The sequence below is a fragment of the Artibeus jamaicensis genome, unplaced genomic scaffold (genome assembly GCF_021234435.1).
Source record: "Artibeus jamaicensis isolate MK-2021 breed Jamaican fruit bat unplaced genomic scaffold, CSHL_Jam_final contig_391, whole genome shotgun sequence".
Classification (NCBI taxonomy): domain Eukaryota; kingdom Metazoa; phylum Chordata; class Mammalia; order Chiroptera; family Phyllostomidae; genus Artibeus; species Artibeus jamaicensis.
Window position 1 is genome coordinate 7053692 of NW_026521814.1, and position 13618 is coordinate 7067309.

The following is a 13618-nucleotide window of genomic DNA, read 5'->3' on the forward strand; positions in this document are numbered from 1 at the left end:
AGTGATTTAGTTAAATACACAGTAGTGTGTTTTGTTCAAGGTGACCTGACTACACACGAATCTTGTCCTTCAGTTCTAAGTCCATCTAGTCAACATAAAATATTATCCTCATTTTACAAATGTGAAACCTAAGGAGATTTTGGTAAGAGGCCCTGTACGATAATGTCTTCATTAAAGTATTTTCTAATAATCGTAAGTATGGTGAAATGAAATGGATCAATTTGTTAAGTAGTGATCTCCCTGTCATCAGAGATGCTTAATAATAGTTTTGATGGGTATAGGTAAGGAATTATACTCATTGATATATGACATAAGGTCACCTACAGCCCTGATATTGTTTCTACATAGAGTCAATAATGTCAGGCATTATTTTAGATTATTTATTCCTCCCACAAATTAGCCAGGGGATTGGTTGAGTTTCTTTTTGGTTATTAAAAACCTTTGCATAGTGGAAAGCAGAACTCAGGCTTTCTGGCTAATAATTCAGATGCCCTGCCCCCTAAATGCTATTCATCTATATGTACACATTGAAAATGATGTCATGGTAGACCATATCTGTTGACCACATCTATGAAATTTAAGATGTGTAACTAAGGTGAGTGTCATTCGTAACTGGACAGCCCACAGTCAGATATCCTGGTTGTGTCTCCTGTTTCTTTGTTGGTTTCACGACACATGCCGAAAATTTAGTGAGATGCTGACATAACATTAGTATGTTAAAAAAAAACTGCAAGGGGGAATACTAACATTGAACTGGATTTGATTATTTGAGAGAAGACAGAAAATCCAGCCAGTGATTTGGTTTAGCTAGAAATGCAAGAGTAATTGATGACTGTCAGTTTTAGAAAAGATTTTCCAGAGAGGAGAATAGTCAAAAGCAGGAGGAGAAAGATCTTCAGACCTCTAATACCTGACAGAGTTGTATGAAAGACTGTTGGCATGAGAGGGAGCAGCCCTGATGAAAACTTCCAGCAAACAATGTATAGTCAATTCCTGTCCAGGTTACACACTTGACTTAGCTAAACTCCAGCCCCGTGAATTGAACACTCATATCCTTTTCTTAAGATGGCAGGAGATACTGAGTTTTCTACAGTGCTACGACTGGTCTCTGTACTGTGCTAATGAATCCTACTTAATTCTGCTCAACCCCATCCCTACACCCTGTATCAATGAAAACCTGAGACTACTACCTGGACAGTGAAAAACAAGAGTATATTTAAGGTAGTTTTGCTAGTCACATGAAGAAGGTTACATGTGTACATTCATGAGAAATGACTGCAGAAATAATGTTTGGCAATATTTCCATATTATTCCCAATGAAAATCAACTTCCTTTAAAATCAACGAATTGCCTGTTTGAATTCAATGCTTACTTTACCACTGTCCTGTGTTTTGTTAAAAAAAAACTAAGGTTATTTGCATATTTTTAAAATTCTAGAATAGTTGAGCATGTATTTTGTAGCAGACATTGTGTTACAGAATCACTTATATGCTATTATCATAGATAAAATATGATTCTCACTAAAATAAGTAGGAGTATTCCTTTGCCTCATAGTAAATGCCATTTGTAATCTGGCTCAGCCCCAGTTTATTGTCACTAAGCAAATCTTCCTCACTTTTTTCCTTTGCTCGTGCCTTTTTAAAACTTACTCGCTCTTCAAAGTCTGATTCTATTTCTGCCTGTTTCTTGAAGCTCCCCTTGAGTTCTTCAACACGGTAAGTGACAAGTGCCCAAGTACTGCAGATAACAGGGGCTTCCTTTGAGCAGGAAGCTTGTTATCTGGTCATTTTTGTCCAGTGCCATCCTGACTGGGGCTGGCATGCATTACTATCTGGATTTTCACATGAACACATCCTACTTCCCAAATAGATTTTGTGTTCTTTTGGTAGAGTAAGTACTATAAGTTTGTGTTAGGCAATTCATAGGAGAAGTTCAATTAAACTTCTGTCTGTCCTCTTGCATTAGGACTATGACCTGGGTGTGAGCCTAAGGATGTAAGATAATGCTCAGCTTTGTTGCCTGGGAAGAAGAGGGTGAACTCTTATATGTTGCATATTCAGGACCCAAAGCATGCTAGGCAGTCACCCTAAAACCCCAACAACCCCTTTTTTCCATCTTTTTACTTTCCTTATATTTTCCATTCACAGGTCAGGTATTGGCTTTCTCACTGGGCTTCGAACATGTGTGATGAATAAATTGTATTTCTGTGTCCTGGATCAACAAGTAGAAGTCCTTCCTGCACAGGTTTAAAGTGGCCTCCCTGGGAGGTGCACCGTGCTTGCCTTTCCTGTGACCAATCTTCCCTAAGTCCTGTGCTGGGATCAGCACGGCTTTAAAGATGTGCATCTTAACAGTAACGTCCTGCATAGTGGGACTCCTTTGGATTAAAGTGGCAGAAACCCAATCAAAACGGAGGAATTTTATGTGTGTGAGAGAAGATATATGACTGCTTCGTGTCTGAGAAAGCAGTTGGCCCCCATGTACCGCGTGGAATTACGTCTCTTACCTTTACCTAATTCTACCGGTCTGCTTTATTCTTCTCTCTTGTTGCAGACTAGCTTCAGCTTTTCTGTTCATATGATGAAACAGGGGGCTAACAGCTTTTGAGCTTGAAATTTTAGAGTCCAAGTGTACAGAGAAAGATTGCCTCGACCCATGCCCCAGCCAGAACCTAAAGCGTGTTCATTGCAATCTTGGGCCAAGGGTCTACCCCTGAACCAATAAAATGTGGTCAGACATGGAACTTTTTACTGTACTCTGTTTATAGGGTAATCATTCGGATGGAGGTAGGAAGGGGTTGTTGCCTGGAGAAGATATGCTGGACTGATGCAGAGTAGGAGTTTGCTACGACGCACTTGTGCATAGAGGCGAAGGGTTTACAAGCCTCTCCCCACCTGTGTTATCTCATGTGAGCATCATGACAGTTGAGTAACATCAGACAGGAGCTATTGGTACACAACTTACACCAGAGGACATCAAAGTGCTCCTAGAAACTAAACGATTTGTGCAAGATTCACTGAGAGGTAGTGAATTATCCTTCCACTATCCAACAAAACCCATTTTCAAAATGTTCCTGAAATCCCACCACCTTCTCAAAGTTGATGAACAGGAAAGAAATGGTATCTTAGCTTGTCTTTTCTAGGAAAAATAGCAATTCCAGGAAAGTGTAAATTCAGCAAAGCAGGAATGAGGAAAAAGGAGTATGAGGCAGAGAGAGAAAGGAAATATAAGGGAGTGAGTTACTGGGCTGGCCACAATTCTGAACTAAGCTGATTGCTTTGTATCACAGGATGTTTTCAGGGAGGCTGTTTGAAGCTACTGTGTGTGGCCCAATGGGTAGAGAAGGGAAAGGAATAAACAATGAGCTTCCATTGCCCTTGGCCAAAGTTCAGGACCCAGGGCACTAACTCACAAACTCCTCCTGTTGTATGGGCTTGGAGAACAGCAGCACCTGCTGGGAAGCAGAGAATTCCCAGGGTAGAAGGCAAGATGTCGTCAGGTTATACATGAGAGTGACATGGGGGATCAGAGATAGCCATAGGGGGAGTCTGGTTGGCCCAGAGGCTAAGCTCTCTACTGTGACATGACTTCCTGCCACAAAGGTGGCAAGAGACCTTCACAAACCTCCTCTCTGCGGCCTATAAAAAGGCAATTGAACCTGGCAGGTGGCTCAGTTGGTTGGAGCATCGTGCTGTACACCAAAAGTTTGCAGGTTTGATTCTTGGTCAAGCCACTTGCTACAGGTTTGCTCCCCAGTTGGGCTGCATGAGGGAGGCAACCCATCATTGTTTCTCACATTGATGTTTCTCTCTCTCCCTCCCTCCACTCCCTCTCTTAAATCAATAGGCATTTTCGGGGGATGATTGAAAACAAAGAATGCAGTTGATGCCAAGGCATCTTCCTGGAGAGTCATCAGTAACACTGAGCAGCCGGCAGCATGGTCTAAAGTATGGCCGGTGACACCTGCTCCCTCATGGAGACTCGCTTCGAGGACACCACTCCTATCCTACCTCAGAATTGATCAGTCCCTGCTTCATGCCCACACTATTCTCCAACCACATATATAAACATTTAACACAATTATTTATTCATTCTCTCCCCCCCACCCCATCTCCTAGAGAAGATTTTTGTGAGATTGAAGTTAATGGTGATTCAATAGTTCACTGAGTGCCAGTTATGGGCCAGGCACTATTTTAAGTGCTAAGAGTAGAGTAATGATAGACACATCTTTAACTTTTTGAAGCTTGCATTCTATGTGTGTGTAGAGCCCAATAAAGAAATAAGTAAAAAATATATTGTGTTAGATGGTGATACATGTTTTGAAAGACAACAAAGCAGGAAAATTGGATGGGAAGAGTAGGGTAGGAAATGAAGGTTGTCAATTAACGAGCGCAGCCAGGGAAGGCTTCAGAATGAGTGACATTCCACAAAGAGCAGACATAAACGGGGGTGGGGGGGGAGTTCCAGAAATAGAGAAAGGCAAGTGCAAAGGCTGTAAGGCATGCTGGGTGTTTGCAGAAAGGTCTGAGAGGTCAATGTGACCAAAGAAGACTAAGAGAGAAGGAAAGGAGAGAGTGGATGTGGGCAGAGAGTTAACATGGAATCACATATGTCAGAACCTTGAAGTGACTTGGCTTCCAGTTGTGGGTGGATAGGGAGGCAGTGGGGCTTTAAAGCACAGACGTGATCTGACTTGCATTTCAACAGGGTCACTCCAGCGAAGTTAGGGGGCTCCTGGGGTAACTCAGGTGAGAAATATTCATTGTTTGGACCAAGATGGTAGCAGAGGAGGTGGTGAGAGATGGTGTGATTCTGGTTGAAAGATGAAGCAGGTAGGATTTCTGATGGATTAGAAAGTAAAGCAAAAAGATGACTCCAAGCCTCCTGGCCTGAGACAAAATGAAAGGAGGAAAAATTTTAGGGAGAACATTAGTAGTTTAGATGGGAAATGGCTCTTAGACATCAAAGTGGAATTGTTGAATTGATAGTGGATTTAGGAGTGTGAAGTTCAAGGGAAAGTTCTTAGCTAGATAAATATATTTGGGAACCATCAGTATGAACTTGAACGTCATGATACTGAATTAGATCACAAAGGGAATGAATGTAGATAGAAAAGTGAGAAAGACAAAAGACTGACTCCAAAGACACTCAACTTTAGGGGGTTAGGAAGGTGAGGAGTAATCAGCAAGGAGAATGGGTAAACTTGGCTATGAGGGGAGAGAAAACCAGAAAAAAAAAGTGGTTTCCAGAAGCCAAGAGGAGAAAAGTGTTTCATGAGTCAGGGATTGAACAACTTGGCCAAATGCTGGTGAGAGTTGCTGAGAACCGACCTTTGGGTTCAGCACAGGGACACCTTTGGAAACTCTGAGCAATTCACGCCAATAGAGAGAAGCAAAATAGAAGTTCCAAAGAGAACGGAGGGGAAAGAAACAGAACGCAATACATACAGACAGTTCTTTAGAGTATCGCTTTATGGGGGAGGCCCGAAAAGAGGGTGGTAGGTGGAGAGAGCGGGAGGGTAAGAAGTATGGGTTAAAGTCCTCCTTATAAGCTCTTGGAAAGGTCCAGTCAAATTTTGACTGGCAGAACCAGGCAGAAAATGAATGATTGTAAGAAAAAGGAGCAAAATATCTGCATGGTCCACTAAAATGATTCACACATAACTCCCGAATCAGTGAAGAAATACATTGTGGGAGAGAAAGTGCCTGGGTTAGAACTTAGGGGCTAATGCCTTAAAGGTTTCATATTTGAAAGGCATTATTAATAATGAGCCTCTTAAATAGCAAAGTTCTCTACTGATCTGTGAAGCCAAAATGTGCTGGCATTTTCCGAGAGGTTCCTTTAGAGGGGGCTGTTTTAAAGAATGCTGTCGTTGTTGTCTGCATTATCACAACCATCATCAAATGGCAATTAAGTACCTAAATTCTCCTACCACCTCCCATATTAAAATAAGAGGGCCTTGTTCCCTGGGGGAACTGCCTGTGGTGACCAGCAATAGTATAAGGAGGCCTGAAGGTTAGAGATGGGGGGAAGATAAGGGGTAGAGGTAGATGGCTCCTGTCAAACCATTCATGCCTCCAGTTCCTGATTTTCACCCTGCCTCTCCAAGAGCCGGAGGGGATGACTCTCCTACTCTATTACTTCTTCCTCCCTTGCTCTTTGCGCCCCTCACTTCTCCTTTTGCCATTTTCTCTCAAGTGCTGGGGGTGGTTCTGAAGATCGCCCCAGCCCCTACTTGCCTCTTCACTGCCTGCAGGCGCACGGGAAGTGGACTGAAACCCCTGAAACTCCAGCGGGGCAGGGGCCGGCATTCTGAGCATGTGCAGGGGGCGGATGGCGGAGGGGGGGAGCGGCCCCAGCCCCAAGTACCTGTCCAAAGTACAGAGTGAGAATACTCCGAGCACAGGGCCAGGCAGCTCTCCCCGGACAGTGCCCCGCGCCCAGGGCGCAGCGGCTGCGCCCTTCCCTCCGGGCGTGGGCGAGGTGGCCGCGTGTGCTTTGCTGCTTGACGCGAGGGCGAACCAATCAGGGGGAGCCGCCAGGGCTGCCATGTGACGGACGAGGCGGCTCCTTTCCACAGCTCGGCCAGAGGGAAGAGAGAACTGGGGCTCGCCGCGAGCCTTCGAGAGCAGTGTTCGTGGAGAAAGAGGCAGCGGTGGCAGCACAGGCTTGGGCCAGCCGCGCGCGCATCCCTGGGCGACCTGCACGGAGAAGAGCTGGGTGGGCTGCGGGAGCAGGGACAGGACTGGACAAAGCAAGATGGCAGGGATCTTAGCCTGGTTCTGGAACGAGAGATTTTGGCTGCCGCACAATGTCACCTGGGCGGACTTGAAAAACACCGAGGAAGCCACCTTCCCGCAGGCTGAGGACCTCTATCTCGCCTTCCCCTTGGCCTTTTGCATCTTCATGGTGCGGCTTCTCTTCGAGAGGTAAGAAGGTTTGGAGCGCCCCTCCCCTCCCCCTACCCCACACGCGCGCACACGCACACTCGTGTGCTCTGTGGTTCACGCATCCGCGCCCCCAGCGCTCGCGCTCACGCCTCCCAACCTTTGTGTTCGGAACGGGTTGCTGACCTTTCAGTCCCGCTGCGGTTCGGGGATATGGAGGGGATCTGGCTTGCCCACGGACTCCTCCGGGCGCCGGGGAGCGGCCGCAAGCGTTGGGGTCGCTCCTGCTCTCCTCCGTGGCCGCTCTCTCCTCGCCCTGAGAGCCGGCGAACAAAGGTGAGCGGAGCTCGGCCGTGGGACGCGCTGCACTCCGCGGGATGTGTCCCGCTCCACCCCGCGAGCACGCTGCGCGCTGCCAGGCAGGGCTTGCCCGCCGAGGCTCGCGGCCACCCACCTGACAGCCGGGAACGTTAGGGACTCGGGGCGGGGAGGGCGCAGGAACCGCGCACACTTTCAGTCCTTTCACCCGGGACACGCATTACCCCGACTGTGCTTCACGAATTCGTCAGGGACTCGCCTTCTGGCCGCCCTTCGGTTTCCGTCGGTGACACTGAGTGTCAGGGCCACAGTCCCGGGAAACAGGGGGCACTAGTTTGTAGGTTTCTAGCCCCCCAGGCCGTTAGCGTTTCTGTAAAAGCGGATATGACAGGACAGGGCGCACAGCCTGCAAAAGGGTGGTATTAAATTGATAGATATTTCCTATGAATCACCATGCTTTCATTTTGGTATCTGAACGCACTTAAAAATTTTAAAGAATTCACGTACTATTGCTTGTGTAAATCTCATATTTGGTTGGGTAGCCACTCTGTGTCATGAGGAAACTTGTGCTACTTTCACTGATTCGGTCTTGGTCGCTAAAATAGATTTTGCCCTGCATGGCTCTCCTGGTCTTATTTAAACAGAACCGGAATGGCAGCACACACTTCTCTCAACTGAAAACCTCACTACCCCTTTCTTCTCCCCTCGCCCCCCCACCCTCAGGGAATTTCTTAGAACACAGAAGATACTCTCCATTTTCCCCTCGCCTCCCTCTCTCCCGCTGCCCTCAACTTACCCTGGTTTTGTTTCTCAAGCTTCTGCTCTGTTGTGTGGTTTGCTCTTTCTGTTTGTCTACAACCTGCTTTTGAGGATGGCAGGAAAATTGAGGATTTTGTCTCATTTGTTGCTGTAAATGGCAACAGACAAAGCTTCCTGGGAACAAAAAGTATCTTTTGTTTAAGAAAAGGGCATTTTTTTCAATGGGCAACATTGTTGCTTAAGAACCAAATGACCTATCTACATGCGGAGATTCAGGGTGCACAATGGACCGGATTTAAAAGACCTGTTTTTTAAAATTTAGAGAGAGAGAGAAAGGGGGGAGGGAAGGGGTGAGAGGGAGAGGTTTGTTGTTCCACTTATTTATCCATCAGTGGTTGATTCTTGGATGTGCCCTGACCAGGGATTGAACCCGCAACCTTGGCATATCCGGACAACCAACTAAACCACCTGGCCAGAGCTAACAAACCTGTTTTTAAATTATTGGAATCCAGCACAGATATCTCTTTGATCCTGTCTAGCACTAAGACTTACTGTGAAAAAGTGGGTGTGTTGGCAGGTTTCGAGTTGCCTCTAGAGCAAATGTTAGTTACAGAAAATAGGAATTCATATCTAACCTTGCAATCTCTCTCTCAAAAAAAAAGAAAAAAGAAAAAGAAAAAACCCACCTCCTAGGAAACAGCAGGTTGCCCCGTGTTGACACATTGTAGGGACTCCACAGTTGCCGAATGATATCTTGCCGGTTCTGAGTGATACATTCTGGTTGGGATCACTTTTAGCTAGCTTATGCACTTGAAAGAGATGGATAGTCTTATGTTTTGGAAAACAGAACCATGTCAGCTAATGACCTGTATGCAGAAAGCTGATTCCAGGCTGTTCATTAGATTGGAGAAAAATAAAATTAGACAATGTGGATAGTTTTATACTTAGACTTTCTTTGCCTTAAAAAAAATTTCATTGAAAACTGGAAGTTCATTTTTCCTCTTCCTGAACAGTATTTTCTTCCTTCACACAATCCCATGACTTAGAGTTTACACAAAGGGGTCAGCTGTTTCCAACTGTCCATCGCAGCAAATGTCCTCAGATCAGTATGTGGAGAGTTGGTCATTTTCTTTCAGGCCATCAATTCAAGTGCAGGTGATTTAATGGCCTGTATGGAAAGTGGAAGTTTATGATTAATGTTCAGAGTAATAATTCAGTATGGCCTTGATGCCACAGGATGCTCCTGACTTCAGGAAGAGTGTCTATTTTCTTTCTTGCTGTAGCAGTGACGAACAACTCTGTCTTTACCACTCAGATTCTCTCAGTTCTCCAAAAATCCAAGTGTATAGTTGTGTTCCAAATTCTGTGACACGTGTTTCTCCTCTTCTCAAACCTACACGACACATTCTGGCATCCAGTCTGGGGCCTTCATCTCAGCATCCATCACGGGCCTGAATCAACATAACCAAACCAGTGAGGGACAACTCACTTTCAGTACCCTTCTAAAATGTGGTGCGTGCATTTTTTTGTGCTGTTCTATAACGTATAATGTGTTTGACAGGAGCCTGTTGTGTATCCCTTTGTGAAATGAAATGCTTTTATAATAGAAATAATTCCCTTAGGATCCTATTTGTTTTTCTTTCTCTATTGTCATTTATTTCAAAGCTAAGAATGTATCTATGAAATAGATTGACCAAGATCTTTATTTCCATTACATGGGGTCTGTAGTGCCCTTGTTGAGGCTAAAATAGGAAATTTGAATACTCTCTCCTTAGTCTTACATAGTTTCTTTCTGTAAAGAATTGACCGAATTGGACTTTTGCCCAGTTCAGCAGCTCTAGCTTTTTACATTCCCCCTCGCGGTGGGGGGAGGTGGTTGGCAGTGGAGGCACCGGCGGCCTGAACAATGCCGTGTGATAGCACCACATGAACAACGATGTGGATGCCCAGCTTGGCTGGTTAAAAATGGAGCGGCCTCTATTCAGGGACTCGACTGTGTGAATTGCCCAAAGCTTGGTGGGTTTGAGCACAGCCTTTCTGCTACACTTTGCTCCCACTAGGGACAGGAAGGGCCACTGCAGATGTGTCTTGATCAATGGTAAATATCTGTCACGTAAAGCAAAAGCTGGCTGGTTTCTCCCAGAATGGAAATTGTTAGTGTACACTGGTGTATTATGTTGTTAGCTTGATGACAAGAAAGAAAATATTATTTAATGATGTGGCATTATCACCTGTTTGATTATTTTTCTTGGTGTAATGCTTGTTTGGGCTTAGTAATCAATCCACTATCTGGTATTACAATACGTGCTTCTTCCAAATTTAATGTTTTTAAAAAATGTGTGTTGCTATGGAATTTATAAATGTGGGATCAAGCTGCTGAGTTTCTGTTTGGGAATAAAAAATTCTTTCAACTGTTGATATGAAGGATAACATTAATGCATTTTTCCCTTGTGGGTTCAGGAGAGAGATGTAGAAAGTTTAGATTGAGAGGCGGAACATACAAGTTCTAGTCCAATGGACCTCAAACTGGGGGCAGGTCCCTAATTTTTCTGTGCCGTATTTTCTCACCTGTGCGCTGAAACAGCTGGCTTTTGTAATTTAAGGTTGCTTTCAGCCTCCCAGTTATATGATTCCTGTACCTACTCATTATTATCTCATCAAACTTTAAGAATAAAGAGATTTTTTTTTCAAACAGTCTAGCCAATGGTTTTGTTTCTTGTATTTTTCAGTTATGATCTGAGTTCAAAGAATCATTTGGGCTATTATCAGTTGTGCTCCAAAAGGCTACAATGTTCAACTAACAAGGAGGATTCTATAGACAAACCAAGTGTAGATGGGACCCAGTGTAGACCTGGAACTCCTTGTGATGGCTGGATCAGAAATGAGAAGCTCATCCCTGCCAGTCTGACTCAGAGCAGTCAGCTGTGTGAGAACTGTCATTCCTCCAGAGGCTGGACTCCAGTCTTGCTTTGGCCCATTCAGTCCAATAATGACCTGCTGCCCCCAGGCCTTCAAGAAACCAGTTATGTCAGAGAGAATGTCTGGCCAGTGGACTCTCCTTATGGGTACACTTAATATCTTCACCTTACCAGCAGCCTTTGCTGAGATCTTGGAGGAGAGTAGAGGGGAGGGGCGGGGCGGGGAGGGGAGACAGAGAGAGAGAATGAATGAGAATGTATGAGAATGCTTTCCTAGTGGTTAGAAGGGAGAGGACAGCTGGAAATGAATGGCTGCCTGGGAAAAGTGGAGTGTCAGGTGAATTTCATTACTGAAGGGCATTCCTTGTAATGAAGAGACTGATTATTATCAGATATGTTTTAAAAGAATATGCAATGAATTAAATGTTTATGCTCCCTCAAAGTCCATAGGGTGCCATCCTAACCACCAAGGGAAGGGTATTAGGAGGTGGAGACTCTGGGATGAGTATGTAATAAGAGTGGGAACTTTGAGGATTGGATTAGTGTCCTTATATAAAAAAAGCACCCTCACCCCTACACCATGTAAGGACACAGTAAAAAGATACCCATTTGTGACTCAGATACGAAATCTGCTGGTGCCTTGATCTTGGACTTCAAGTCTCCATAACTATGAGAAGTAAATTTCTGTTATTTTTAAGCCACCCAACCTATGGTATTTTGTTATGGCAGTTTGAATAGACCAACACAGTATTTGAGAATAACTTGCATACACATTTGGTTCTTCTCATGCAGTCAGTCCTGGATAGTTAATCCTATGAATGTACCTTTTGACTTGTTAAACGACGCTGTGATTCAGATTAAGACATGGATACCTGCTCTGCCAGGCTGGTGTGAGGGCAAGAGTTGGGTCAGACACAGAGGTTACCTCCTACAATTTCTGGCTTGGAGAGGAAAATTGGATGAGAGAGGATGTTTTGTTGTACAACAACCTAAAATCAAAGGGATTTTTTTTTTTTGCAGAACTTTAGTACAGCTTTCTCGTCTTAATAAAAGGTTTGTCTTTACAGGGTACAATAGTTGAGCTATTTTAATAGGTTGATTTATAGATAAAAGGCATAACATTACTCTTAATGGATGGTGCCTTAGAATGTTGGAGAAGGCAGGTGAGATAACATTAAATGATCACAAATGATTTAATGTCATCAAAGAGTGATGAACACTCTTGAGTTCACTTGTGACTTTCCTGTTGAAAGTATTTGAATTTTCTATGGACAGGGTTGGATTTCTTTCCTTACGGGTTCCAGCATATGAGATCCTTCAGAAGTGGTTTCTTTTCTGTGACAGGGAATGGCAGGTGGCAGTGGAAGGTAAATGGAGTTTCGGGTGAACTTCCATGTCCAGCCAGTCCCATTGCTTTGGAAGAGATCACTGCATTTGCTTCATGCTTTCCTCACCTATTTTACTACCTGGTAACTCTTTGTTGGTGAACACTACAATCTGGGTCCATGATGTACACAGAAGATTTTAAATGTTTAGTACATGCACTTACATTTCCCTTTCCATCACCAAGCAAAACCAGATTGTCTAAACCCATTGGTCATCTGTTTCTTGAAAAGCCGTAGCTCTCAAAGGGACTTATGTAAGAAATAGAAGATCAAAAACTATGAACAGTAAAATGACAACAAACTGACAACTATCAACAGCTGAACCTAAAAAACAAAAACTAAGCAAACAACTAGAACAGGAACAGACCAGAGAAATGGAGATCATGTGGAGTGTTATGAGTGTGGAAAAGGAGGGGAAGAATGGGGGAGGAAAGGTACAGGGAATAAGAAGCATAAATGGTAGGCATAAAATAGTTGGGGAGAGGTTAAGAATGGTATAGGAAATGGAGAAGCCAAGGAACTTATATGTACAACCCATGGACGTGAACTAAACCAGGGGGATGCTGGAGGGTTGGGAGGTGCAGGTCAGAGGGGGGATCAAGGGGAGAAGGAAAAAAAGCCACAGCTCTCACAATTTTATTGTTTTTTCCCCTCCCCTTTCCATTTGATGAGTTCATTTCTTAAACATTTTGAGTAAGGATACAGAGATTCCAGATTTTGTTTGCTAGAAACTAATTGTATCACTTAATGTTTTTAGGGAGCTGTTTTTTCTTCCTTTTTATTTGCAAAAATTGGAGGTAAACGAGATTGCCACTGGAGCACAAGGATCCTTCTACCTTAGTGATGCCCTGAGAATCTGGACTCCTAAGATTTATTCTTTGGTCTCCCCACTCTCTCGCAAAATTATTTCATAAACTCTTTTATCATCACTCTTCTGCCACCATAGTCTTCATAGATTTACCAAAATACCTATGCTGTGGCAGGATCGAACATAAAATGGTGACTCTCACATCTGTTAGGGGTGGCTCGCCAGTGCTCAGTGCCACTGGGGGTGATGGAGAGCCCAGAGCACGTGGGCTGAAGCTGCGACTTGGAGCTCACTGCTTGTTTTGTTTCGTGTTTGACTGACTATTCCTAAGGACTGAAGTTTTTAATGAAAATCTTTTCAACTTCATTGAAAGTAATAGTAACCATATTTATTTCCTAGTACGAATTTATTACTTTATTTATCTGGTTTACTTTATTTACCAAGCCCTGTATTTAACAGATGACACCAAGAATTGAGAATTTAGGAAGTGGACGTAACATGAAATAGCTTAAAATAGCTAGGTAGACATTTGGAACTAGGTTT

General features: G+C 44.0%; 1 protein-coding gene across 2 annotated transcripts in view; it reads left to right on the plus strand.

The window, feature by feature from the left end:
* Nucleotides 1-6558: 6558 nt before the first annotated feature.
* CERS6 (ceramide synthase 6) overlaps nt 6559-13618 on the plus strand; it is a 297599-nt gene continuing 290539 nt past the window's right edge. Inside the window, exon 1 of one of the 2 annotated variants that reach the window (XM_037140703.2) lies at nt 6559-6929. In XM_037140703.2, coding sequence (XP_036996598.2) covers nt 6760-6929 — 170 coding nt within the window. In that variant the 5' untranslated portion in view covers nt 6559-6759. The remainder of the gene's footprint in view (nt 6930-13618) is intronic. The other variant, XM_037140704.2, reaches the window with a different exon arrangement.